At 44.6% G+C, this 23,976-nt stretch overlaps 2 protein-coding genes across 2 annotated transcripts; both read left to right on the top strand.

The window, feature by feature from the left end:
* Positions 1-238: 238 nt before the first annotated feature.
* On the top strand, positions 239-4,855 carry ccnb2 (cyclin B2). The gene is made up of 8 exons (XM_080458288.1): positions 239-440; positions 1,476-1,586; positions 1,813-2,085; positions 2,670-2,828; positions 2,897-3,133; positions 3,774-3,914; positions 3,992-4,102; positions 4,188-4,855. Exons 1-8 carry the CDS (start codon positions 414-416, stop codon positions 4,329-4,331), a joined length of 1,203 nt encoding a protein of 400 aa, XP_080314414.1. The 5' UTR covers positions 239-413; the 3' UTR covers positions 4,332-4,855.
* An 835-nt stretch (positions 4,856-5,690) lies between these two features.
* LOC308106799 (CD82 antigen-like) lies at positions 5,691-23,446 on the top strand. Its single transcript, XM_080458758.1, has 9 exons — positions 5,691-5,792; positions 14,563-14,641; positions 16,603-16,675; positions 19,629-19,750; positions 20,195-20,269; positions 20,862-20,960; positions 21,273-21,449; positions 21,593-21,676; positions 22,620-23,446. Exons 2-9 carry the CDS (start codon positions 14,579-14,581, stop codon positions 22,695-22,697), a joined length of 771 nt encoding a protein of 256 aa, XP_080314884.1. The 5' UTR covers positions 5,691-5,792; positions 14,563-14,578; the 3' UTR covers positions 22,698-23,446.
* The last annotated feature ends 530 nt before the right edge of the window (positions 23,447-23,976 follow it).

Here is a 23,976-nt window from a genome sequence, read left to right as displayed (position 1 = left end):
AAATTTTCTTTTAATTGGTTGAATGTTTTTGTTTTCTTAACATACAGTAAACATAGATCTATGTAAAGATGAAGCACAAATTCAACGAATACTCTTGAAATGTTCATAAATGATGCGTAAAATGATCCACGAAGTATTTTTAGAATTAACACAATTGTAGTTAGTATGGGTTAAAGGGATTTCCGCCAATCAGGAGCGTGTACGTCACGGCCACTGCAGCCAATCAGGAGCGCGCGTCAGAGCTGCTGCAGCCAATCGGGGTGAGCGGAGCTCTATTTGAATGGCGCTGTTCTCTCCGCATGTATTCGCTTGCTTTGGGATTCCACTGTTTTGACGGATAAGAAAAAGGATTTAAAAACGGTCCCGTTCGAGGACTTTTCTGATATTCAGTCGTCGGTGCAGCTGCAGGCAGAATGTCTTCCCTGGGACTCGGTGCCGCGGTGAGTTGACGGACTTCAGGGCGACGTTTCCCGGCTGGCTTCACCTGTTAGCTCCAGTGGCGCACACCGTTAGCTCACTTCTGTCTGCTGTCTTACGCGCTCTGGCTCACTTTCTCTCTCTCTCTCGTGCTCTGGCTCACTCTTTTTGTCTCACTCTTTCCGTCCCACTCTCTCACACTCTATCTCGCTGTATTTTTTGTTTGTTTGTTTTTCAAGATGGCGCCGCCCTTGGGTTCACCTGTCGCAGCAGCCCATCGCTCATATTTGAGCTCTTTCTCACTTTGTCGCCTAGAAATTATGCAAAAGTGTAAATATCAACAACTGCAGTATTTAACAAAAGCACTGTATAAGTTATGCAATCCTCTGCTTGACCTACTGTGTTGAAGTTTGAGGAAATGCATTTTTAAACAAACATCCAGTCATTTTACAAGAAAGAGCCATTATGAATAAAGATTCAACAGAACCTTTATGAAATTCTGTTAGAACTGTCGAAATTGCACGACATAGAGTATAGTATTCTGCAAACTGTGTATAAATCACATGACAAACTTTTCCAGTTAATGTCCAGAACAGATTTGCAGCAAGAGAAAGTAACTTGAAAGGAACAGATCTTCATAGAACCATGTTTTTAGGACCTAAAAGAATAATCTAGACAATGAATCAAATTGACAACATTTAAAAAAAAAAAAAAAAAAAAAAGTAGTTTAAACATGCATGTTATTAAAATATAAAGAAATTAAGCAATAGAGTATTGTAATGATAGAAAAGTTCTATGAGAGTAAGCGGCTGTGCAGGCCTCTCAGACTTTACTCTGTTTTTTATTATTGTAAACTGATTTTCATATTACAAAAGTTCATTATGAAGTTTGGAATCTCTGTTTTGAGTTTTATTTATTTCCTCTTGTCAATGATTGAATTAAAGATATAAATTGTAGGTATCTCTGTTATAGTCCACTATGCTGCTGTGACAATGACATTTCTCACTTGTGGGACAAATAAAGGTTTTATCTTGTGTCTCTTTCTCTCACCGTTCCAGTCTCTTCCGGGAGCGGTGAATCTGTTGAAGAGGAAGAAAGCGGTTGTCGGTCCGACGCGAGCGGTTCTCGGAGAAGTTACGAACTTCAGCACAGCGGATGTCAACACAAAGGTAAACCACAAACAACCCTGTGAACGAGAGTCTGGGTCCACCGGGGTCTGTCCTTAGTCCCGTTTCAACCTCTACCAACTGAGGACTTCTTTGTCCATTAGTCATTCTACATCTTTGGGTTTTTCACATTTTCCTTCTCTTTGCCTCGGACTGTTTCATGACCGTCTATAATTATAAAGGTAAGAGAGAACAACACAAAAAAAAATCAGCTTTTGTTTTTCCTCAGAAAACTGGACCCAACAAACAGAAAACCAAACCAGTTGTGAAGGCAGCGACTCTGGTTTTGGCTGCGGCTCCGTCGGTCCAGGCTGCAGGTCCAGCTCGGCTCCCTTCGGTCTCTGAGGCGCCGGTCAACATGTCTGAGGAGGAAGAGGAGCTCTGCCAGGCTTTCTCTGAGGCGCTGCTGTCTGTGCAGGACGTGGACGAGCAGGACGGCGACGAGCCGCAGCTCTGCTCCGAGTACGTCAAAGACATCTACGACTACCTGCACCAGCTCGAGGTATCTGTCCTCTCATGTCTCTGCTGTGACGGTCTGGGGTAGGGATGCACCAATATGAACGATATGGCCGATTACAGATATTCATAATACTGATATTTATGACGAGGTTCTGTTTTAAATAGTCAGTCAGTGTGATGTCCGCGGGGGAAACGGCGGTGACCTAAAGGTGTAGCAGGGTTCAATGTGCTCCATCAACTGGTGAAATCCGTGGTCCGCCACTCAATTCCACTACCTTGTGATCAACTTTGGTCTGTCTTTGGTAAATGTCTTGTTTTAGTCAGCTGGCTGAACGGAGCTGCGACTGTCTGGGCTTTTTGGCCGTTGAGTTGTTGCTCCCAGATCCGCTTGTAAGTTTCATGGCGGCTTTTCAAATGAGAGATGGAATGACTGGACTTCCTCCTCGCGTTGCATTGATCATGCAAATGGTGCATCCTTTGCACAACTTGTGTCTAACCAAACTTCCCTTCGCGCACTCGTCGACTATTTAGACATTCGATAATTATTAAAACATATCGGCCGATTCCGATACACGGTGCCTCCCCCTCATGTGTTTGTGGCTGGGAGTGACCGGCTGTCGTCCTCAGGTGGAGCAGGCCGTGCGAGCCAACTACATGCAAGGGTACGAGATCAACGGGAACATGAGGGCTCTGCTGGTGGACTGGCTGGTCCAGGTCCACTCCAGGTTCCAGCTGCTTCAGGAGTCTCTGTACCTCACCGTGGCCATCATGGACCGCTTCCTCCAGGTAAGACCGCCGACGCCCCACAGGAGACTCGGAGAAGCGCACGCTGACTGTCGGCTCCTTGGTTGTAGGTGCAGCCGGTGTCTCGCAGGAAGCTGCAGCTGGTGGGCGTCACCTCCATGCTGGTGGCATGTAAGTACGAGGAGATGTACTCGCCCATCGCCAAAGACTTCGCCTACATCACGGACAACGCCTACACCACGGCGCAGGTCCTGACCATGGAGGAGCTGATCCTGAAGGGGCTGCACTTTCAGCTGGGACGCCCGCTGCCGCTGCACTTCCTGCGCCGGGCCTCCAAGGTGGCCAATGTGAGTCTGCCTGGTCCTGGTCCTGGTCTGCAGAGACCTGAAGTTAAAGTCGATCCTGGATCAACGGTCTTGTAGAAATTCTCTGATTTTAAAACTGCATTCCTGTTTAATTTAAGCATTTTCTACAACACTATTGAAATTGCAGCAAAAAAAAAGATCTTAAAATATGAATCAATTAATGTCAGAATATTTGCTGGTTTCAAGTCTTTTCTTGTAAAACTGTCGTTTTCACGACAATGTTTTCCAAGTTAAAACTTTGACATTTTGATGGTCCGTTACCGCGACAACGGTGCTCGGATTCACCGGAGTTCGTCTGTCCACTAGAATGTCCTTGTTCTGCGCTTGTATGTGTGATTTCATTACAAAAACAAATGGCGCCAACTTGTGGCCCAAAATGAAAACTGCATCCTTTTCAGAGTTCTGCTGTTGACATGGAAACGGGCGTCATTTTCTAAACGTTTGCCGTGTAAATGGGGTCTGAATTGAAGTAAATGTTTTCTCCTGATATCTGTAGAGAAGTTGTGGACTTGCTTTGGTTCTGACTGAAATCAGCCGATTGGAACGTTGCCGCTTCATTAAACATTCGGGATTCATTTAAAATGTCTTGACTAATATTCAAACCGGACTGTCTGTGTCTCAGTGCGATGTGGAGCGCCACACCCTGGCCAAGTACCTGATGGAGCTGACCCTGCTGGACTACGAGATGGTGCAGTACCGGCCCTCGGAGGTGGCGGCCGCCTCGCTGTGCCTGTCCCAGCGGCTGCTGGTGGGCCAGCCCTGGGTCAGTCAGTCGGTCCGTCACACGGTGGGTCTGCACTCGCCTCGCAATGGCCTCTGACCTTCTCTCGTCTCCCGCAGTCTCCCACGCAGCAGCACTACTCCACCTACACCGAGGATCACCTGAAGCCGATCATGAGGCACATCGCCAAGAACGTGGTGATGGTGAATGAAGGGAAGACCAAGTTCCAGGTGAGGGGGGCGGGGCTTAAAGAGGTGGCACCAGTTCCAGGTGAGGAGGGTCTCAGTGTTGTCTGACTCGCCTGTTTTGTTCCAGACTGTGAAGAAGAAGTACTCCAACAGCAAAGTGATGAAGATCAGCCTCATCCCTCAGCTGAACTCCTCCGTCGTCCATCAGCTGGCCGCTTCGCTTCGCTCCTCACATCCTGAAGGCGACGACTCCACTTCAAAAGCACTTTGAGTTTTAGCTTTTAGCAATTGTTTTTATTGCTTTTAATCGAGGCTGTTTTTATACTTGATAGTTGAGTGGAGTACCTCAGGGCTCTAGTTCTTCACTGTTGAAGCTCTGAGATCTTGAACTTTTTTTTTTTTAATAAAAAGCTTTAAGAATAAGTTATGTCCTTTCACTGTGTTGTGGGTCGAACTTAGTATTTTACATCCAACATGGTGATTCTAAAAATGTGCCGTCAGGGTTGTTTTTTGTTTTGTATTATAAATGACTTGCTGACATTTACCGTGACGCTTTAGGAAAGGGTTAATATATTGATTGTGAACAGTTTCATAATCCAACAGAACAATTTGTTGACTTTCTTTGCCTTAATTATTTTCTACATCTGATTATTTATTCTATTTAAATTGATTTTATATTCTGTATCATTTTCTTTGGAAATAAAAATGGCAAATGTTCAGTAAACTTTTTTTTTTTTTCTTCCCTTCCCTGTATTTTGCAGCCGACGGTTTCATTAAAATTGGCTTCACATTGAGATTTGAGTCATTTTCTGTCGTAATTGTTTGATTTTGTGAAAATAGACGGTGTCATCTGTGTGAAGAAAATTCAAATCAGCTTTATTTATATAGTGCAGAATACAAGTTATTTCAGGACACTTTTACATAGAAAACCAAACAATTTAACATGAACAAGCATAAGTGACTGGAAAAGAGAATGTTTAAAGGAATTTACCTTTGCAGAACCGGGTTCAGGTGGTGGAGAGTTTACCCAAAGTGATTAACAAACTCTGGCGACTTTATTTCAACATTAATCTGATCTCTTTCTAAAGTCTTTATTTTCTATATTTGTTTTCTAATACTGCAATACTGTGTGTGTGTGTGATGATCTGACCTTTAACCCCTCATTGCCTCTGCCGTGTCACATGACGACAGCCAGTCACTCTGTGGATCCTCCTGTTTGGTGTTCGAGCCTCTGAGGAGTCACAACAGGACTCGTGTTGTTGGCAGAAGAAGCCGGCGTGTGTGTGTGTGTGTGAGACTGGGACGGAGGGAGACCCGAGACGCCATGAGGCCGCAGAATGCCCCCATTTACGAAGGTCATTGAACGCATCTTTGTCCTCTGCAGACGAAAACAGACGTCACCTCCTGCTATAGCTCCTCCTCCTCTTCCACCTCCTCATTATTATTATCCATCATTATTATTGTATTTTATCATAGTCATCATACCATCATATTTTATCCCCTCTCTGATTGGCTGTTCCGATTTCGGCCACACGGGGGAGCTGGAGGAGAACTTGAGTGAGGCCCAGCTCCTCCTCTCTCCCTCCTCTCTCCCCCTGCTGCTCCTCCTCTCTCCCCCTGCTGCTCCTCCTCTCTCCCCCTGGTCCCTGTCTGACCCCCTTGATCAGTCCAGATTCCCGCAGCCGCACGCAGGACGCGTTTCTCCGCACTTCGACCGCGCGCGCACACACACGTGAGTACCGCACCGCTGCGGGGTTCTGCGGGTTCAATGAGCCCAGAAAACTACTTTAACCTCTGGAAATGTTCAGCACAGGAAGGAATGTGCACTTTGCGGTTGTTTAAGCCTGAGAAATATAAACTCGAAAGAGGAGCTGATCTTGTTGAAGTGAAAGTGACGCTGGACTTTCTGACGCTTGTTGTTCTGTCTGTAATTATCAGCAGCTTCAGGCCAGGAACGGTGTTTTAATCTCATTTGTGTGCCTTTCTATTTCATCAGGTACTGAATGTAATCTCGGGAAATAGCAATACTGTCAAGTCAGTACTCGTATGTGTCATTTTCACAGTGAAATGTGTAGAAAGTCGCTCATCCTTCAACATTTCCAGCTGACGAAGTTTAAAATCCACCATAGAATCTATAGTTTGCTGCGAAAACTTTCTGCTTTTCAGTTGCAGAATGTTTTTCATGTCATTTATTGATTTTGTGTTCAAGTAGGAAACACCAATCGGGTGAAAAGAGTTATTTTACTGCTGATCAATGTACAATTATTAGTCTGAAGGAAACCAAAAGAAAGTCAGTGACCAAACAGTTAAAATGCTGAAATCCACCAAAAAAAAAAAAGCTTTACAATGAAACTAAATCCACTAAAATATGTAAAGATTTAATACAAAATGTGATGTGGTTTCAATTTAGGATAAAAAATAAATAAATCAGACGAAACGATGAAATATATTTAAATAAATGTTTAGTCATTTCAATCAATGCTTCTTTCACAATCTGTAAAATAAAGTATTCAAAGCTTATACACAGAGAAAGCTGTTAATTTAGATTTATTTGGATTAAAATGGACTGATTGTGGTTCCACCTTCACGTGACGTGGATAGAATCAGTTTTATTCTCATTTTGACTGTTTGATTCGGACGAAGCTTTCAGGCTTCACAAAGCCAAAACGAATGACTCCCCCCAGTAAAATCTGATTAAATTCAGAGTTAAAGCTGTAAAGTTTCTGACTGGAGCTCCCGCTGACACGACACCTGGAGACCTTTCTGTCGTTTTAATTTTCTTGAAACCGAAATGTTGTAAAGAAGAAAACGAGCTGCAAATCCTCTGGTTCAATGTCTTTGCTGTAGTTTCATACGGCCGCATGTCGACCGTCGAATTCTACAAGTAACAGGAACATTCTTCATGTGTCAGGAATCATGTGGCTCATTTATTGGAATCCGAAAGTTGCAGGTTTGATTACTCATCTCTGCCTGTCCACATGAAGTTTCTTTACCAACACAGTGTGTGTGAGTGTGTGTGTGAACGTGTGAATGTGATTTACGTAAATCGGGACCGCTCAAGCGGTGGATAAACACAATATAAGTGAAATCCATTTACCGTCACAGGAACTTTCTTCATGTTCCAGGAACGAAGAGGAATTGTATTTTTGCGTTTTCCTTTCAGAAAAGTTTTGAAAACGATGTCGATCTCCAGGGAAACGGCAGAAACTCTAGAAGCAATGTCGTTTTGATGTCGGGCCACTAGTGGGTGCTGTTGTTGGGTTTGGTAATGAAGCCATACGCTATAAACCGTCAACTACAAAACTACCAAGTCCAGTGAGATTATGGACTGGGAGTCATTGTTGTTATTTGTCCATCTACTGAGCATGTGCAGAAGAACTGTTTACGACAAGACCAGTAGTAACGTTTCCACCGTCTTTGTGCTCGTTCGGTGTCGTTTTTTTTTTTTTATGGTTCTGCCCCTTTTGTGTGTCTTCACGGCGTGTCTTTGTCTTCTTGCCGTGCGCATCGTTCAGTAGTTTAATTGTAGAACGATTATGATTGAAGTGAAAGCCGTTTCTGTCTGAGCTGCGCTGACCCGGGGCCAGCGAGCTGCCTCCGTCTCCGCCTGACCCCCGCCTGAAACGTCACCACTGTTCACACTCGCTCGTGTGGCAGCCGGCGTTCTGCTGCTGGTGGTGGAAATGTGGGTCAGTGCGATGCGCTCATGCCGTTCACCGTCGACCTCGGCTCCACGCGTGAGGCCGTAAATCGCCGCGGCGCGGTGCGGTGGGCTCGCCACACCGCGCCGCGACCTCGATTACCTTTCCAGCCGCTCGCCGGTGGTGGTTTCACATTCGCCGTCATCAGTCTGATCTGTCTGAATGTGAACCCTGAACACGGCAGCATGTTGCTGCAGCCGTGAGGCGTCGCCGTAACCTGTCGGCCCGGTTCACAGGAATGAGCCTGCGGGGGAAAGTACCTGAACGGTGCGAGCGCGGCCCGGAAGCTCGCGCTGACAGATCATTGAGAAATCCAGTCGATCGAAAAGTCCCACACAGCAGTCGGACCAGAACCGGGACTAAAACTGGGTTCAAATCAGGTCTCAAAGAGTCGAGCCCAAAGTCAACAACCGTTTTATATTAAAGTCACTCTACCAGGAAAGAAATCTTTAGAATATCCTTCTGATAAAAGTATCATCTCTGCACTGAGAATAAACTAAACCAGAACATCACCCACTCATTTCCGCTCATTTCCAACCTGCAGTTGCCTAAACCCGTCACAACAAAGTCAGACCTGTTTACAAACAAACTGGAATTTGTAGCCATCAAACTGACGTCATCTTGGGAAACCTGCCGCAAGGGCTTCTGGGATATCAAAGATGGCGTCGCCATATAAATATATATATATATATATAAGTATAAAAGTTTGAATCAAGTTTTGAGACCTGAACCAGATTTTAAATGGTCTTAAACCAGATTTAATCTGTTCTCTCTAAATAGTCAGTAAAAATACGGAACCAGACAAGGTTGGTTATTGTTATTGTTATTGTTATCACAATCACTATCAAGGTGATAAATGAGTCTATATCGACTCCAAACAACGTCTTTAATGATTCGCAAAGAACCAGTTCGGCTTTAAAAGACGTCCAAGACCCAGATGAGTGTTTAAAATTCCAAAAGAATCTGAATCTAAACTCTCAGTTCTGGCTTTGACTGGAGTGTTACTGTGTTTCAGTGAGGTGTGAAACCAGTTCTTTATATTCCCATCGCTTCCAAGAACAAATCCAAACCTGCTTCTGTCCCTCTGCCTGTTGTTGTTTTCTGGGTTCGGACTTGTGAGACATTTGCGGTGTTGCGTTCAGGCGTCACAGGACTGATAAAAACAGGAGCCACATTCCTGTTGACATGCTTCATGTTGGAAAACGTGGACGTCTGGGTCTAAACAAGCTGCAGGAACCTGCGGAGCTCCTGATGGAAACGTGAACCGCCGACCAATCAGAGCGGGAGGAACCGGTTTTTATCCCATCAGACACAAAGGATTCAGCTCCAGACAAGCTCAGGCTAGTCCAGGACCACTTTCTCTTGAACCAGGTCCTGAACAAGGTCTTGAACAAGGTCCTGAACCGGGTTCTGAACTGGGTCCTAAACCAGGTCAAAACCAGGTCCACAACAAATTAGGAACAAAGATAAAAACCATGTCCCGAACAAGGTCCAAATTCAGGTCCAAAACAAGACCAAAATCGGGTTTGAAACAAAACCAAAACCAGGTCCACCAGACCAAAACCGGGTCCACAACCATGTTCAAACAAAACCAGAACCGAGTCTAGTAACAAGTTAGGAAGAAAGACCAAATCCAGGTCCATAAAAAGACTTAAGAAAAACCCACAAATCCCGGGTCAGTTTCCGAGCTTCTGGCAGAAGGTTCTGTCAGAAGGTTCTGGACTTCAGGGTGGAACCACAGAGAGACAAACTGTCTTCACACAGGTCAACTATGCAAACTAACCAAAGTGGGTGAATGAAGGTGTTTTTAGATCTGCTGGTTTAGACATTCTGACCAAGGTCGTTCCCTCTGGAGCGTCCCCCCTGAAGCCACTCTGGATTCTTCTCCTGATCCACAAACTGATTGGTGATTTAAGCCCTCGAGTTCACAGTGAATCCTGACGCTGTGACGAGTGTGATGATGAAGAACCAGCGGTTGGTGTTGCAGCTGTAATCTGAGTGTTGGTGGTTGTTTGATCTCGGAGGCGTGGCCTCGTTCTGAGCGTCTGAACAGAAGCTCCGAGGTCCAGTTTCAATCTTTTGTCTGGTGAGAGAGCAGCTTTTGTTTTGTAGGAGGAGGAGGGGGAGGTGGAGGAGGAGGAGGAGGAGGAGGGGGAGGAGGAGGAAACACACCCACCAGCCATAACATTATGACCACCTGCTTGAGGGCCCGTTGACGCGGCAAGTGAAAACACATGACAACTTTGGTTGGACTCGATACGTAACTGGATTACACTGAAAACGCAACTTTTTGGAAACGGCCCTCAAACTGGAACTTGTTCAAAACACCCCGACTCTGTTGTCATGTAATCGGGCGAAAACGCAACTTTCCAGAAACACTTGGGCACCGTCTCTGTGTAGTTATTGTTAAAAATAATTTTTCATTAACCTCTACATGCTCACTTCTACCATGAATGTGCTCCTAAGTAGCATAACTATTAGCATATATGTAAATATTAGCACGTTTGGATGCGAGTAATGTTTAGCTTGACGCCAACATTCCCAGTTTATCACTTTTCTCCCTGAAGAACACGGAAATAACAATGAAGGTGGACTCCATCTTTACGCTGACGTAACCTCGAGTCAGTTTCTTGATGAAGATCAAGCCCAAAAGGACAAATATCACTTTTTAGGCCTTTTTCCTTGGATTTTTGTCTTTCCAGTGAGCGGTGTCACATTCAGATGACTTTGTGTAAAATTAAATCAAAAGAGAGCATCTGTGTCTTTTTGGGACGTGTGGGCGGATCCCAAGTTCAAAACAAACCTCGTCTTTGTTTTTTGTTTTTTTGCTCTGATTTGAGATTTTAACTTCAGGCTGCGAATATATCAGGAGCCGTTTATGGAACGAGGAGAACAAGGGAGCCGATTGTGCAGAGATCGGAGACAGACGCTGTAAACACACAGTGTTGTGTTCTGATGACGTTCCTTCACACAGAAACAACACGACTGTCACTCCGTCACTGTGACACACTCCAGACAAGTCGTCCAGCCGGAGAAGCTCTCTAACTCTGAATCAAACAGAATCACTACATTGGATTATTTCTCTGGCTGGATTATTTCATTTAAAGCCCACATTTTAGAAACAACATTGAGAAAGTAGAAAAATGTTCTGAAAGGGAGAAATCAGCTGCTCACATGATGTTTTTTTTTTTTTATAATATTTGTTCTAATATTGTTTCAAACTTGCTCACATGATCAGATTAATACTCCAGGCAGGACAGTTTTACATCCCGACTCCTTGAGGCCCCGATTATGATTTTATTTTTTAAGTGGAAACTTTTGTAGCGATTGGATCCGTTCACATGACCACGGTGCTCGCAGCCACTGAAAATGCAACTTTTTGAAAATGCTCCATCTCCGTGGAAACGGGGGGGGGGGGGGGGGGGGGGGGGGAACGCACCTTTCTTAAATGCTGCTACATGCTGCTACATGCTAACGACATCTGTATCAGTGTTTCCACAGTTTATTCCCGGGACATTTCCTATTTCAGATGTTTTTACGATGCAGATGGTTTAGCCGGGTTCATTTCAGACCTTTTTGCACCGAGACTGTTTCAGAGGAGTGAAGCGCGTTTATTACCTGGAGCTGTTTAACACGGAGGCCTCACTCTGACTCCACAGAGACGGTTCACTGGAAAATAAAAGCGGAGTGGTCGGCATTCCGTAGATTTCAGTCGGACCTCTTGTCAGACTGCGGCCAGTCGAAACACCCAGACTGCGGATTTCATTGTGAGAAAGGGAATATTGAGCAGAAGTCTTGAGTGTGCTCCAGAAGTGTGTCTTTAATTCTTTGGGGTGAATTGTTTCAGTGTGTTTTGATGTCAGAATAAAAGAAGCAGAGAGCTCCTTCCTGTTGTCCTGATCCAAAGAGACTATTTTTAAGACTTTTTTCGGACTTAGTTGGACTGTTTTCACGCTGTGTTGGGACTGTGTTCATATTGTGTTTCACAAGAGGACTTAAAGAAAAATGTTGTAGAGAGAGAGAGAGAGACTTCCTCTTGTAGCTTTTCTTTTATGACAATACTTCAGTAAGCAGGCCTAGGTTTCCCATCAGCCGCTGGAAAATCAATCAAACTTTATTTTTAAGGCACTTTTCATTCAGGTCCTCACAGAAACGGTAAAAACACCACGAGACTGAGGAAAAGGTTCATGACTTGATATTGAAATCACACTTAGTTTCTGTCAGCTTTGTTGAGGCTGTTCGGTTGTGCACTCACGGCTCATTGAACAAAGTGAAAGGGAAACATCTGGAGGAGTTATCATCTTTAGAATATTATCTTATTACCAGTTTGTCGGTGTGTGAACCAGAGAGAATCCTGGGTCGGTTCATGTTGTTCTCACCGTTTCATCCCCTCACTCTGCAGCTCGTAGGGGTTTCATCGTGTATTCCTCGTAAACTGTAGTTTATACGAGTCCTGTGAGTGTGGAAACGGTTAAAGCCGCCTTGCAGAGTGCTGGAGTTTCTGTTTGTCTTTGAACGTCTCGTGTTGATTTATTCTGCTGTAATTATCTGCACATGGGAGGCCGTTCACTCAACACCGACTGAAACTACAACTACAGCTAAAACTAACCATAACCGACTAAACAACTAGTAGTCTGACTGACGAGTGGTTTAACTCTGGCAGCAAACAACTGTAATTCTAAAAGTGTGTGTGTGTGTGTGTGTGTGTGTGTGTGTGTGTGTGTGTGTGTGTGTGTGTGTGTGTGTGTGTGTGTGTGTGTGTGTGTGTGTGTGTGTGTGTGTGTGTGTGTGTGTGTGTGTGTGTGTGTGTGTGTGTGTGTGTGTGTGTGTGTGTGTGTGTGTGTGTGTGTGTGTGTGTGTGTGTGTGTGTGTGTGTGTGTGTGTGTGTGTGTGTGTGTGTGTGTTAATTGAAACCTGGTGTGTGTCCTCGCTGCAGACTCTTTCTGTTTCTGTTTTTAATCCAGCTGCAGCTCACAGCAGCTTCGTGGCACTTTTGAATTTAACTGAAGTCTTTGTTTCACGGGCGGATTTTCTTTTTTTTTCTTTTTTTTTCCTTTTCTTTTTTTTTTTTAATAGAGCCTTGAAGCCTCGTCATGTTTACGACCTTCAGTTCAGAGTTTGGAGCTGCAGAAAGCCTCCATCATGTCTTTAAATCTGCTTGGCTTCTTTTTCTGTTTTTTTTTTTTTTACGTCAGCAGATCTCTTAGAAAGAGGAACCGAGCACGGTCACTCTAAAATGAATCGATCTGCGTTTTCTCCTCTGATACTGATAAATGTTATTGATATTTATTAGACGCTGTAAATATGCGATTGAAGGGCTCGACTACACCTACTGTATCTACAAAATATGGTTCATGTCACCCTCTGGTGGCTGTCGTAAATATGACAGCAGCAATTTGGAGACAGTGAAGATAAAGAAAGTCTGTGTGAAATTTAAACTGGGAATTTTACCAGGAGACTGTTAAAAATGAAAACGACTCTTAGTTTTGGTTTTTGATAACTGGGTTTTTATGTACGTATGCAAATGATATACTGAACTACAGATGGTGTCTAAAGCAGACGCTGTTTACACTACGTTTTCAAGTGGAAAAGCAAAAACTTTTCGTGCGTCCGTTTACACGGCAACGGTGCTCGGGGGTCACTGAGAACACAACTTTTTAAAAACACTCCGTCTCCGTGGAAACGGGAAAGCACAAACTACATTGTTTTCAAAACATTGCGGAAAAGCGAAACTTTAATGAAACAAAAAAACGCAAAAATGCTGCGTTTTCACTTGAAACGTGGTCACGTAAACAAGCTCTTAATGTGGCGGTTGAATTTCACGTCAGAGTCCATAATTACACCCAGATTTCTGCCTGGAGTGACATGGAGTCAAGATAAGAGCTGACCTTTGACCTTACCTCTTGGGGCAGAATTTGGCACCTGACTCTTCTGTGAAACTTCCTGCACAGCATCACAGACTGTTTCTGTTTGCCGAGGCTCACTTCCATCTGTCGCCTCCTCGCCACACACACACACACACACACACACACACACACACTGTTACAGTAACCCAGATACAGTGAGCGTGAAGTGGGTCGACCTCCATCTTTCACTCGTCGATTTATCGTACGGGGCCTGCGGGGAGGCGTTCAGGGCCACTGGGATTTTCCTTTATTGCTTCCAGTGACCAGTCGATTAAAATGTTCCCACATGTCAAATCTGAACCGAGGCCTCTGATAATAACACTTCAACGTTCTCGTTCTCCAGCGTGACGCTGTGAAAACGAGATTGAATACCCCGAGAGCAAACAGCAGGCGACCTCTGACCTCTGGTTTCTTTTATTGGACCAGATTTGAGGTGTGTAAACATTTACAGCTGTCGAAATCTCAAAATATCAAAACATTTAACACAAATTATGTTGAAGCAGAAATTATAAACACACGTGCAGAATTCCTTTCCACCCACTTTGTCTACAGTCCTACTTTTTCTTCTTCTTTATTCCTTCCAGTTCTTCGTCCTTTCTTTTCATCAGTTTTAGATATTTACTGTCATAGCTTCAAAGAATCAACATAACCTCCTCTTCCTCCTCCTCCTCCTCCTCCTCTCAGATTGAGGTTGTACTGGTGTTGTGGGTGTAATCCTTCAGATTTGACCCGCCCCCTCTCGGGTCGAGCTTATCTCCGGAGGTCTGGAGGTCTCACAGCATCTGTCGCCCCTCGTTCACCGCAGTCTGATCCCCGAGCCGCGCTGCCATTAATCTGGAGGCTTCCGAGCGTCATGCAGCCTGCAGCGCTGACTCTGTTTGTGTCTTGTTCGCAGGTAAAAAAAAGGCATCATGGGAAAAGGCTGCTTGACCGCGAGCAAGTACTTCTTGTTCCTCTTCAACCTCATCTTCTTTGTGAGTATCTGTCTCGTGTGTCAAAGTTTCACATTTACACATCACTTTGAAAACGATGCAGTTTGCATGCCAGACCACAAGTTGGTGCTGTTGGTCATTTTTGTAATGAAACCATCGTCGCAGTGAACAATACGCCAAAAACATTATCACTGGGAGAACACGTGTACACATTTGTGACGCGCATGAGTAGTAGCAGCGTTTCCTCCGTCTACATGGCGACCAAGTCGGAGCGTTTTTTTAAAAGTTCCAAACCGAAAACGCAATGAAAGTTTTCCGATTTCACTTGATATCATTGTCGAGTTAACAGGGCCTAAGTTTTGATTCATACATGCTGCAGGCAAAAGTAATTAATACATAGAATCAAACAAACACAATAGGAGGGTTCTCATACCATTCTTTCATTCCATTTAAATGGAGGATAAGAAAAAAAACACAATTTCTTGAAGGCGATGTGCCGATTGCTTCTGTCTGTGTTGGTATCAAGAAGCTGCTTATAAGTGTGGCTGAGTTGTCCTGGCGCCAGCGATAGACAGATCAGGGTGACGTCATCTTACGTGTGTGAGCATGTTTGATGTGGTTCCAGCGACATGCCGCCCCGCCCCCAAACATTAGAATGGCTTTTATATCGCGCTATACATTGCATTATTCATTCACTCCATACTGGATGGTGGTAAACTCCGTATGTAGCCACAGCTGCTCCGGGGCAGACTGACGGAGGCGAGGCTGCCAAACTGCACCATCAAGTCACAGAGTTTTTCCTTCAACAGTTCTACTATCGTTCCTCCTTCTCCTCCTCTTCATACATCTACAACAGCAGTGAACAGTAGTAAAGTAATAGAGTAACTGGAGAGTAGATGCATCCATAGTTTAAAACTGTGGTGGTGACCTGTGATCGTCCAACGGCGTGTTCCTAGTATTCTGGAATACAGTTCGTTCAGCTCAACATCCCTGCTCGACGCTCAGCATCTGTTTTAGACCAAACAAAATGAAAACTGCTGGATGTTCATCCACTGAAGTGTTGGACCAGGATCAGCTGACTGACGCTCCGGTTGGTCTGTGACTCTTTAATTACAGTGCTGATGATGCGTTTGGAGATGTAATCTGAGAGCTAAACACACACACACACACACACACTCTCACTCACTGAGAGTGTTTGGAAGTCTGCACTCATCCGTCCGTCCGTCCATTCAAATACTTGAACCAAAGTACCAAATATACACAGAGAACCACAAATCCAGAATCAGAGCTGAGGAACCCGCTGCTCACACCCAATACATCTGGCCTTCCTCATCCATCCACCTTCTTCACCTCCATCTGGACTCCGGGCGGAAGGACCTCGCGCTCCACCTTCAGAAGTTCTCGGCTCTCATGAGCTGATTGGTTCCCATCACATCTGTAGGTACATATGTGGTGGCAGGACTCAGCTGCACCAACTGGAGTTGAAAGGAAGGTTTTATTGTAAACTTGAATTAGTTAATTGGATTAAAAGAGACCTGTTAATATGAGGTGAAAGTGTGAACCACCGGAGCACCGAAAAAAAATGGACACCCAAAAAAAGCTTGATATTCGTCACTTCTGTCCTCCTGCTTGGTTATATCATAAAAATATATGGTTTTAGCCTTTTTAGATCACAAATAAACCAAATTGCAATCTTGTGATGGGAGCTGTTAATATAAATTAAACAAATTGTCGGACGGTCTCTTACATTCACCTTCAAAGTCTCCAACACACCGCAGACATAAGTGTGTTTACATGAGTTCTCGTCAAAATGGAAAACTTTGTCCGTTGATTTGAAACGTCATTTAGAAGAGGACCTTAGACTGTTTGAGGAAACGGAGAACATGTAAACACCACACAGGAAGACCCCCTTATCAATGCATGGAGGTTTTCTTGTGGGCTTCAAAGTGTTTCCTGACATTGAGGCTGAATGACTAAATAAGTTGTTTTTCTCTTTGCTGCAGCTGTTCGGGGCCGTCATCATGGGCTTCGGACTGTGGCTCCTCCTGGACAATCAGAGCTTCATCGTGGTCCTCAGTAAGTTTCCCACCATGCAGACTGTGTCTCTGATAAAAACCTGAGGACCCGAGAAAAACTGCTGGATTTATGTCCTCTGGACCGCTGTAGGCCAAAACAAATAAAGCTGTAATTTACAGGCAGAAAACAGGCCAAGTGCCGGCTGTAGGCTCCAGCTCTGGGCTTCACGTTCAACTGTTTTAACGCTTAACGGCATTCAGACAACCCAGATTCCTCCGAAAGGTTGGGATTGTGTGTGATTATGTCCAGGATGATTTCCAAGTGAATCCACTTCTTCTTCACGTCAAAACACCGACACCAGATTGGAGCTGATTTTGAATCTGATGGCAGTAAACGTCTCGGTGAAGGAGGAATAAATTTGTAGCCGGTCAGTAACACCGTAACAATGCTCAGTCGTCATGCAAACGTGCCGCTTGCCATGTTCTCGGTTGTCATGGAAACGTGATGCTCCGCTTGTCATTGTGCTCAGTTGTCATGAAAAGCTGAGCACGCGGCGGTTTGTCTCCTGATTGATTTTTTACAAACATTCAGGTTCTGTCTTTTGTTTTTGTTTTTTTTCTGCCAGTAGAAAAAAAAAGTTTGGGAACCGCTGATCTCCACTAACCGGAGCTCAAACACACTGACGGGTTCAGTTTATCAGAATCTCTGGATTAAACATGATTCAAAAACCAAATGTAAAAGATACTCAAGTAACAGAAGCTGCTGTTGGCCTCCATGTTAACTGTGTTTCTAAATCTGTAACTGAAGACTTTAGATGAGTTGGGATCGAACCGTGGACCCTCCTCAGGGACTCGTTGGGGTCCTGTTCCTCAGTTTATCAGGCGCTACGGCCTCCTGGATGGAGTCCCACACACGGTTCCCTCTCTGTGTCTGCAATCAGAGAAACAAATTCCATTTTCAGGAATCCGTCATTTCATTTTCTCTGTTTCCGCTCCGAGTCCAGCTTCTCACTGCAGGAGCTCCGTCACCGCCTCAGAACCCCACAACCACGTCACCTTCTGGAGCTTGGCTTCTGGGGCTGGTGGAGGAGCAGAATGACTCGTGCGTCTCGGGTGTGGAGACTGTCTCCACGGCGTTCCTCTGTCTTGATGAAGACAGAGGAACGCCGTGGAAACAAAGGTGTGTTGTATCTGACTGGTCCATGTAATCAGAACCAGACGATCTGTGGAGCTGGGAAGCTGCCCGTCTCCGTGTGTTGGTGTTTGTCTTCACTGATCAGACTTTCCAGGAGGGAATCTGGGTTTTTTTTCTCCAGGGAGAGAAAGTCGGCAACAAATGTTCTGGAGAGTAGCTGGAGGTCAGTGCAGACTAACTCCCCGTTTATACAACAATCCACGATTCCACGTTTTCTTTCTGCCAGAAAACAGAACTTTTTGAAAACGGTTCCATCTCCATGCAAACGGGGGGGAAACGCAACTTTTCTGAAACACTGCAACTGCAGCGTGCACAGCAATGGTGGTTCTGCACATGCTCAGTAGACAGACAATAAAGAGGAATTGTTGTAATAAAGCCGACTGGAGTCCGTAGAGTTTGTCTGCTCTCACTGAGCTCAAAAGACTGAAGCGCCGTCAGAGGTCACGAGCCGGTCCTGGGATGTGTGTTCTGTGACGGAGGATGAAGAGACGGTCAGTGTGAGGCACAGACGGCCTCTGACACGGCGTCACTGAGGACGTTTGTCCGTCTCAGCAGGTGTCCTCCCTCCACACACACTGGCCTCTTTCTGCTTTCCCTCACCATCCTCAGGCATCGCATCAGCGCCTGACTCATGTCGGAGCGTGGCGTGAGCCGGCGGGCCGCGGCCACGCAGCGGCGGGCTTGACTCGCACCGCGGACACTCCGGCTTTGTGTCTGTGGCTGACGGCACGTATCGATGCTGAATGGAACCGAGTCAGTGGCCCTGTTATGAGCCGGCCGGTGGCGGCCCGACTCCGATCGATGAGCCGCGTGGTGGAATCAAGCAGGGGCAATAACGAGGCCGAGTCACGGCCGGGCACAACGAGGCCCAGTTTCTGCCCCGATGCCGTCTGCCACATTCACGTCGTGACGCCGGACCTCAGACGTCACGGAGGTCGGGTCACCGCCAAGCCGCGGAAACAATCAACCTTCTCATCACCGCAGCGCTTTTTATGGACGTGAAGTCACCACTGTCAGTGAACAACATCAGTCCGAATGAGGGCAGTTCCACTGGTCGGGGCAATAATTCAGTTTCATCTCTACAACTACAAATCCAACACAGTCATTTCAAGGCGCTTTAAAATCTATTTTAATGTCAATTAGCATTATTTCTTCAGAATCAGAATCAGCTTCATTGGCCAGGCATGTTTAACACAAATGTAAACATTAAATAATAACAATAAACAAAAAAATATATATTAACAAGTAATTAAAAACTAATATATACAAATATCTAAATAAGGTAATAGATAATAGTGCAGTGGTGAGTAGTGCAAAAGGATGTTGAAGTAAACATGAGCTGGTTAACTTTCAGTATTTACATTATAGAGTGTGCGTAGATGAGAAGTTTGAACAGTTTGTGTCCGGGGTGTGTTTGTGTTTTTATCATTATAATTGTACAATTCTTTATCTTCCGTCTTTCTACATTGCTCCAGTCCATAAACACTACAACCACTAGAGGGCAACGTTCTGCCTCCTGGAGGGGCAGCTGACCCATTTAATGATTCCTATGGTAACAATAATCACCACTCGGCTAAAGTCATCATGTATGTTAGTTTTTCTGACATTTACTTTGATGTGGAAAGCATTTTAGACTTTTATTGTTTGAATGAAGCCGGAAATGTTTTTCTGTCTGTAGAGCAGTTAAAATGTTTAAACTTGGTGGTTTTAGTCACAGTTTGAGTGAAAAGTTTTGGAGGATTGCATCATATTTTAGTTCTCTCAGCTGAGCGGTGAAGGTAAAACGATGGACGCCCCTCCGTATCTTCCTCCTCCTCAGATAACTCCACTCCGGTGAAGGTGGCGTGCTACATCCTGATCGGGGTCGGAGCGTTCTCCATGCTGCTGGGATTCCTCGGCTGTGTGGGAGCCGTCTATGAGATCCGCTGTCTGCTGGGCCTGGTGAGACTTTAAACAGAACCAGAACCGCCAGGCTCCGCTTTGTCTAACGTCCAGATTATAGAGCATCTTCCTCCACTAACATCCAGATTATAGAGCATCTTCCTCCCACTAACATCCAGATTATAGAGCATCTTCCTCCACTAGTGTGTGTGTGTGTGTGTGTGTGTGTGTGTGTGTGTGTGTGTGTGTGTGTGTGTGTGTGTGTGTGTGTGTGTGTGTGTGTGTGTGTGTGTGTGTGTGTGTGTGTGTGTGTGTGTGTGTGTGTGTGTGTGTGTGTGTGTGTGTGTGTGTGTGTGTGTGTGTGTGTGTGTGTGTGTGTCAGAAATACTCCAAGCTCATGCGCTTCACCTCAGCTCGAATTACTCAGTCTGACAGCAGCCACATCTGGATCCTGCAGATGTTTCTGAGTCTCATCCCACTCCTCTTCCTCCTCTTCCTCTTCAGTACTTCGCCTGCCTTGTGCTGATCCTCATCGCTCAGATCGCAGCCGGCCTCCTCATCTACTTCCAGAAGGATGTGGTAAAGCATTTTTTTGATTGTTTGGCATTAATCAGTTGAGTTAAATCACTTTGAAAACATTGATTTGTTGAAACTAATTTCTTCAGAGTAGTGGACACGACACCATACTGAAACCTGAGCTGAGATATCGTGACGCTGCCATGAAAGCTCGCTAACTAGCATTAGCCTCAGAGCCACGCTGTCAGGGTGTAAAAATACCCATAATGCAACAGCTACAGCAGAAGGTCTGTGGACATTCCACTGCATTTTGCACCAGAAGGTTTAATTAGAATTGGCTTTATTTTAAGAATAGTCATTTTCTGTAGTAATTGTTTGTTTATGAGAATATAATTTTTTTTTTTATCATCTGTGTGAAGATAACGTTTAAATGTAAAGGCTATTCTATTTTACCGGACCGGCCTCCTTGAGGTGAGATTGGACTGCATGTGGCCACTGAACTAAAATGTGTTTAATGCTGCTGGTTGAAAAACCTTCATTTGGACCTCTAACGCCCTCTGGTGGTCAGTCCCAGAACAAACGTGTCAGGTTCATAATCTGCTTTCCTCACCTCCTGTCATATTGTGATTTCTAAAACATGATTGTTGTGTTTCAGTTACACGAGGAGATGTCCAGGATCGTCACCAAAGTCCTGGATAACTACCCCGGGAACAACTCCACCACGGAGCAGGCCTGGGACTTCATCCAGAGGACCGTGAGTACAGAATACTCTGATGACAATGAAAACTGCTAAAACTCAACCAGAATATCCAGAAAAGCTGCAACATCTGCTCAATTTAAGACAGAATGAATTAATGTGATGTGACTCCTATGAGCAGAAAATCATGGAAATTAATTTGAAGATGGAGAAAACATGATTTTCACATATTATTCCTAGCTGGAGTCCAAAATTAAAATTAATACAAATAAGAATTCTGATGAAGACAAACTTCACTGTGGCCAGTTTCCTCTTTCTCGGACTGTGTTCGGATGGTTCTGACCGGTTCTGACCGTACCCTGTGTCCAGATGGAGTGCTGTGGCTGGAACGGCCGCGACGACTGGAACGGGAACATGGTGATCGTGAACAGCTCCCAGCTGCTGTTCCCCTGCTCCTGTCAGAACATCTCGCTGGTCACCGGAAACCTCTCCGACACCGGCTTCTGCGAGGCGCAGACGCAGATGGACTGGCCCGTCTATGACGAGGTAAGCTCGGTCTCCTGGCGTCCTGTCGGGATGAGGCCGTAGAGCTCAGTGTTCCATTCCCAGGTGAACGCAAAAGGGAAGACGCCGTTTGGATCGCGGCACTCGGTTCTGTGGGCGTTGAAGCTGATTCCGTGTGTTTTCAGGGTTGTGCCTCCAGCGTGGAGAGCTGGCTCCTCACCAACATCGGGGTGGTCCTGGGAATCTGCCTGGCAGTGGCTCTGATCGAGGTACGACGGCGTGACGGCCCACTCACTGTCCCATGATGCACTTCACCCCACCAGTCAACAGTCATGGGGATATTGACCTCCTGAAAACTTTGGAGTTTACAGCTTTAATTTTTAGTTTAATACCCGTTCAAACAATTCAATGTATGTCAATCTTAAAAGTTTATTTTTTTTCCTTAATACAAATAATCTAAAATCTGACAAATGGAAGAAAAGAAAAAAGACTAAATTAACAATACAGCCTTGGATAAAGAAGGAAAGAAAATTTACAATTTTGAAGTGGCATTAACGGGTTAATAACTAAATAAATCGTGATTTAAAAACTGTAATTTCTTATGTGAAAGCTAAAATCGTCCACACAGCTAAACCTAAAGTATTTCCTGTACCTTTTAAAGTACAATATGTAGAATTACCAGATGAAAACATAAAAAAAAAATGTTTTACTCAAATGTCAGCTGAGGAATTTTAAAACTCAAAGCTAGCTAACTCACCACAATTCGTAAAACCACCTCCGACCACCAGATGGTGTAGCGAGTCGAGAGGACCTGATGATTTCTCAGTTCACCGGTGGAGGAGATGTTATGATAAGTAAGAGGAGCTGAAGCTCAGTTAACGCACTGCTTCTTTAACGATCTCATCATATGAGACATGTTCATGATTTTCCGTCACAAATTGAACTCATTTATCATGTTTTCATCTATTATCTTCAGAGATCTGAAGTGGGTGTCGTACTGACACTTTCCTTTTTATAATAATTACACGTTGGAGATAATGTTTCCACGTCCTCCTACCTCCCATTTTATCTTGGTCTGGTTGTTTCTCCTCACAATATTTTCTCTCTTATCAAAGAACCCAGAGGCCCCGTTTACACCACAATGTTGTCCTGCGGGGGGCGCTGTCCATGTGGTGGAAGGTTGGTGATGTGCTGTTTTTCTGTGTTTGACAGCTGCTGGGTATGATCCTGTCCATCTGCATGTGCAGGAATGTCCGCACGGAGGATTACACCAAAGTACCAAAGTACTGAGGAACCGGAGAAACACCGAGTGGAAAATGCAGCCTGGATTTGGCAACAACAACAAAAAAAAGTGTCCAAATGTAAAATATTGTTTGTTTCTTTATATTTACTTGTTTTCTTTGCGTTGGTCCAGTTTCCTCTGAGCACTTTAGAAAGCTGTTTTAGTTTAGATGAATTGGATTAAGGACGAACGTGGAGGATTTAGTGGAGAAAAGCTCTGAGATTTCTGTGGAAACTGGCACGTTTGGACTTTTTATACGCCGTCTGTTTTTGAGTTTGTTGTGGTACTTTGTATATAATTTTAGTGATTGTTTGAATGATCACCACCAGCTGGTCTCTCCGTGACGATAAATGAGTTTTATTACCGGTATTTTGTAAAATAATAGAAATAATGATTTACTAAAGAGCATGAGAGTGCTGCTCTGTTTTATTTTAGGTACTTTTCATTTTTGAGCTTTAAACATCAAACCGTTTAACCCAGAAGTGTGTTTTTTTTTTGTTTTTTTTTACCCACTTTGGAGTGAAACCGGAGTGATGTGGAGCGAGGAAGCTCGATGGATGTTTTTGTGGAAATAGAAATGAGTTTCCTGTGAGTGTTTAAATCTGAGCCGAGCCGTCCTCTCTCCTCTCTGTACAGTCTGCATGAGAAGCACTAACCTGGTAACACAAGAGAACAAGACAACTCCCGGAGTCGTCAGTGTGTACTTACGATGTGCGTTCTCGTTCTTTTTTTTGCCAATAAACACACGATGAGCGCTTGTATGTGTCCAGTCTGATACTTTCAGTGTCTTCTGATGTCTTGACAGAAGGAGGGTCCAACTCCCGGTGTGCCTGTGTGGATCAGAAAATGTTTTTTTGCAGGAACTTGTGATTTTTATTCTCTGTAAATCACCTCACTGAGAGAGTCGGGAGAAATCCCTCAAAGCAGGACTGGATGGAGAAGATCTTCTGGGGCCTCTGTTTCAACAGACAAATTCTCAGAGGACTCGTCTGAAAGCGATGGTGAAGAAAGTAAGACAATTATAATGTAGGAGGATATCAGTGATTTCTGTTTGAGATTCACATTTTGTAACATACAAAGTTGTTTTTTTTATCCAAAAGCAAATTTGAATAAAATATTGACGATTGAATAATTCCATGAAGAAAGAACTTGAAGCACATTAAGTTCTCTAACAAAGGAGGAATAAAACATGTATGAACATGAAACAGCACCTTGCAGTTCCAGTTCTGACCACCAGAGGGCGACAGCGCTGCGTGCAGGAACTTCAGTGGTTTCACTATAAATCCG

The sequence above is a fragment of the Lipophrys pholis genome (genome assembly GCF_963383615.2).
Source record: "Lipophrys pholis genome assembly, chromosome: 2".
NCBI classification, from domain to species: Eukaryota; Metazoa; Chordata; class Actinopteri; order Blenniiformes; family Blenniidae; genus Lipophrys; species Lipophrys pholis.
The sequence above is the reverse complement of the archived record's forward strand: the minus strand, read 5'-3'. Positions and strand labels throughout refer to the sequence as shown.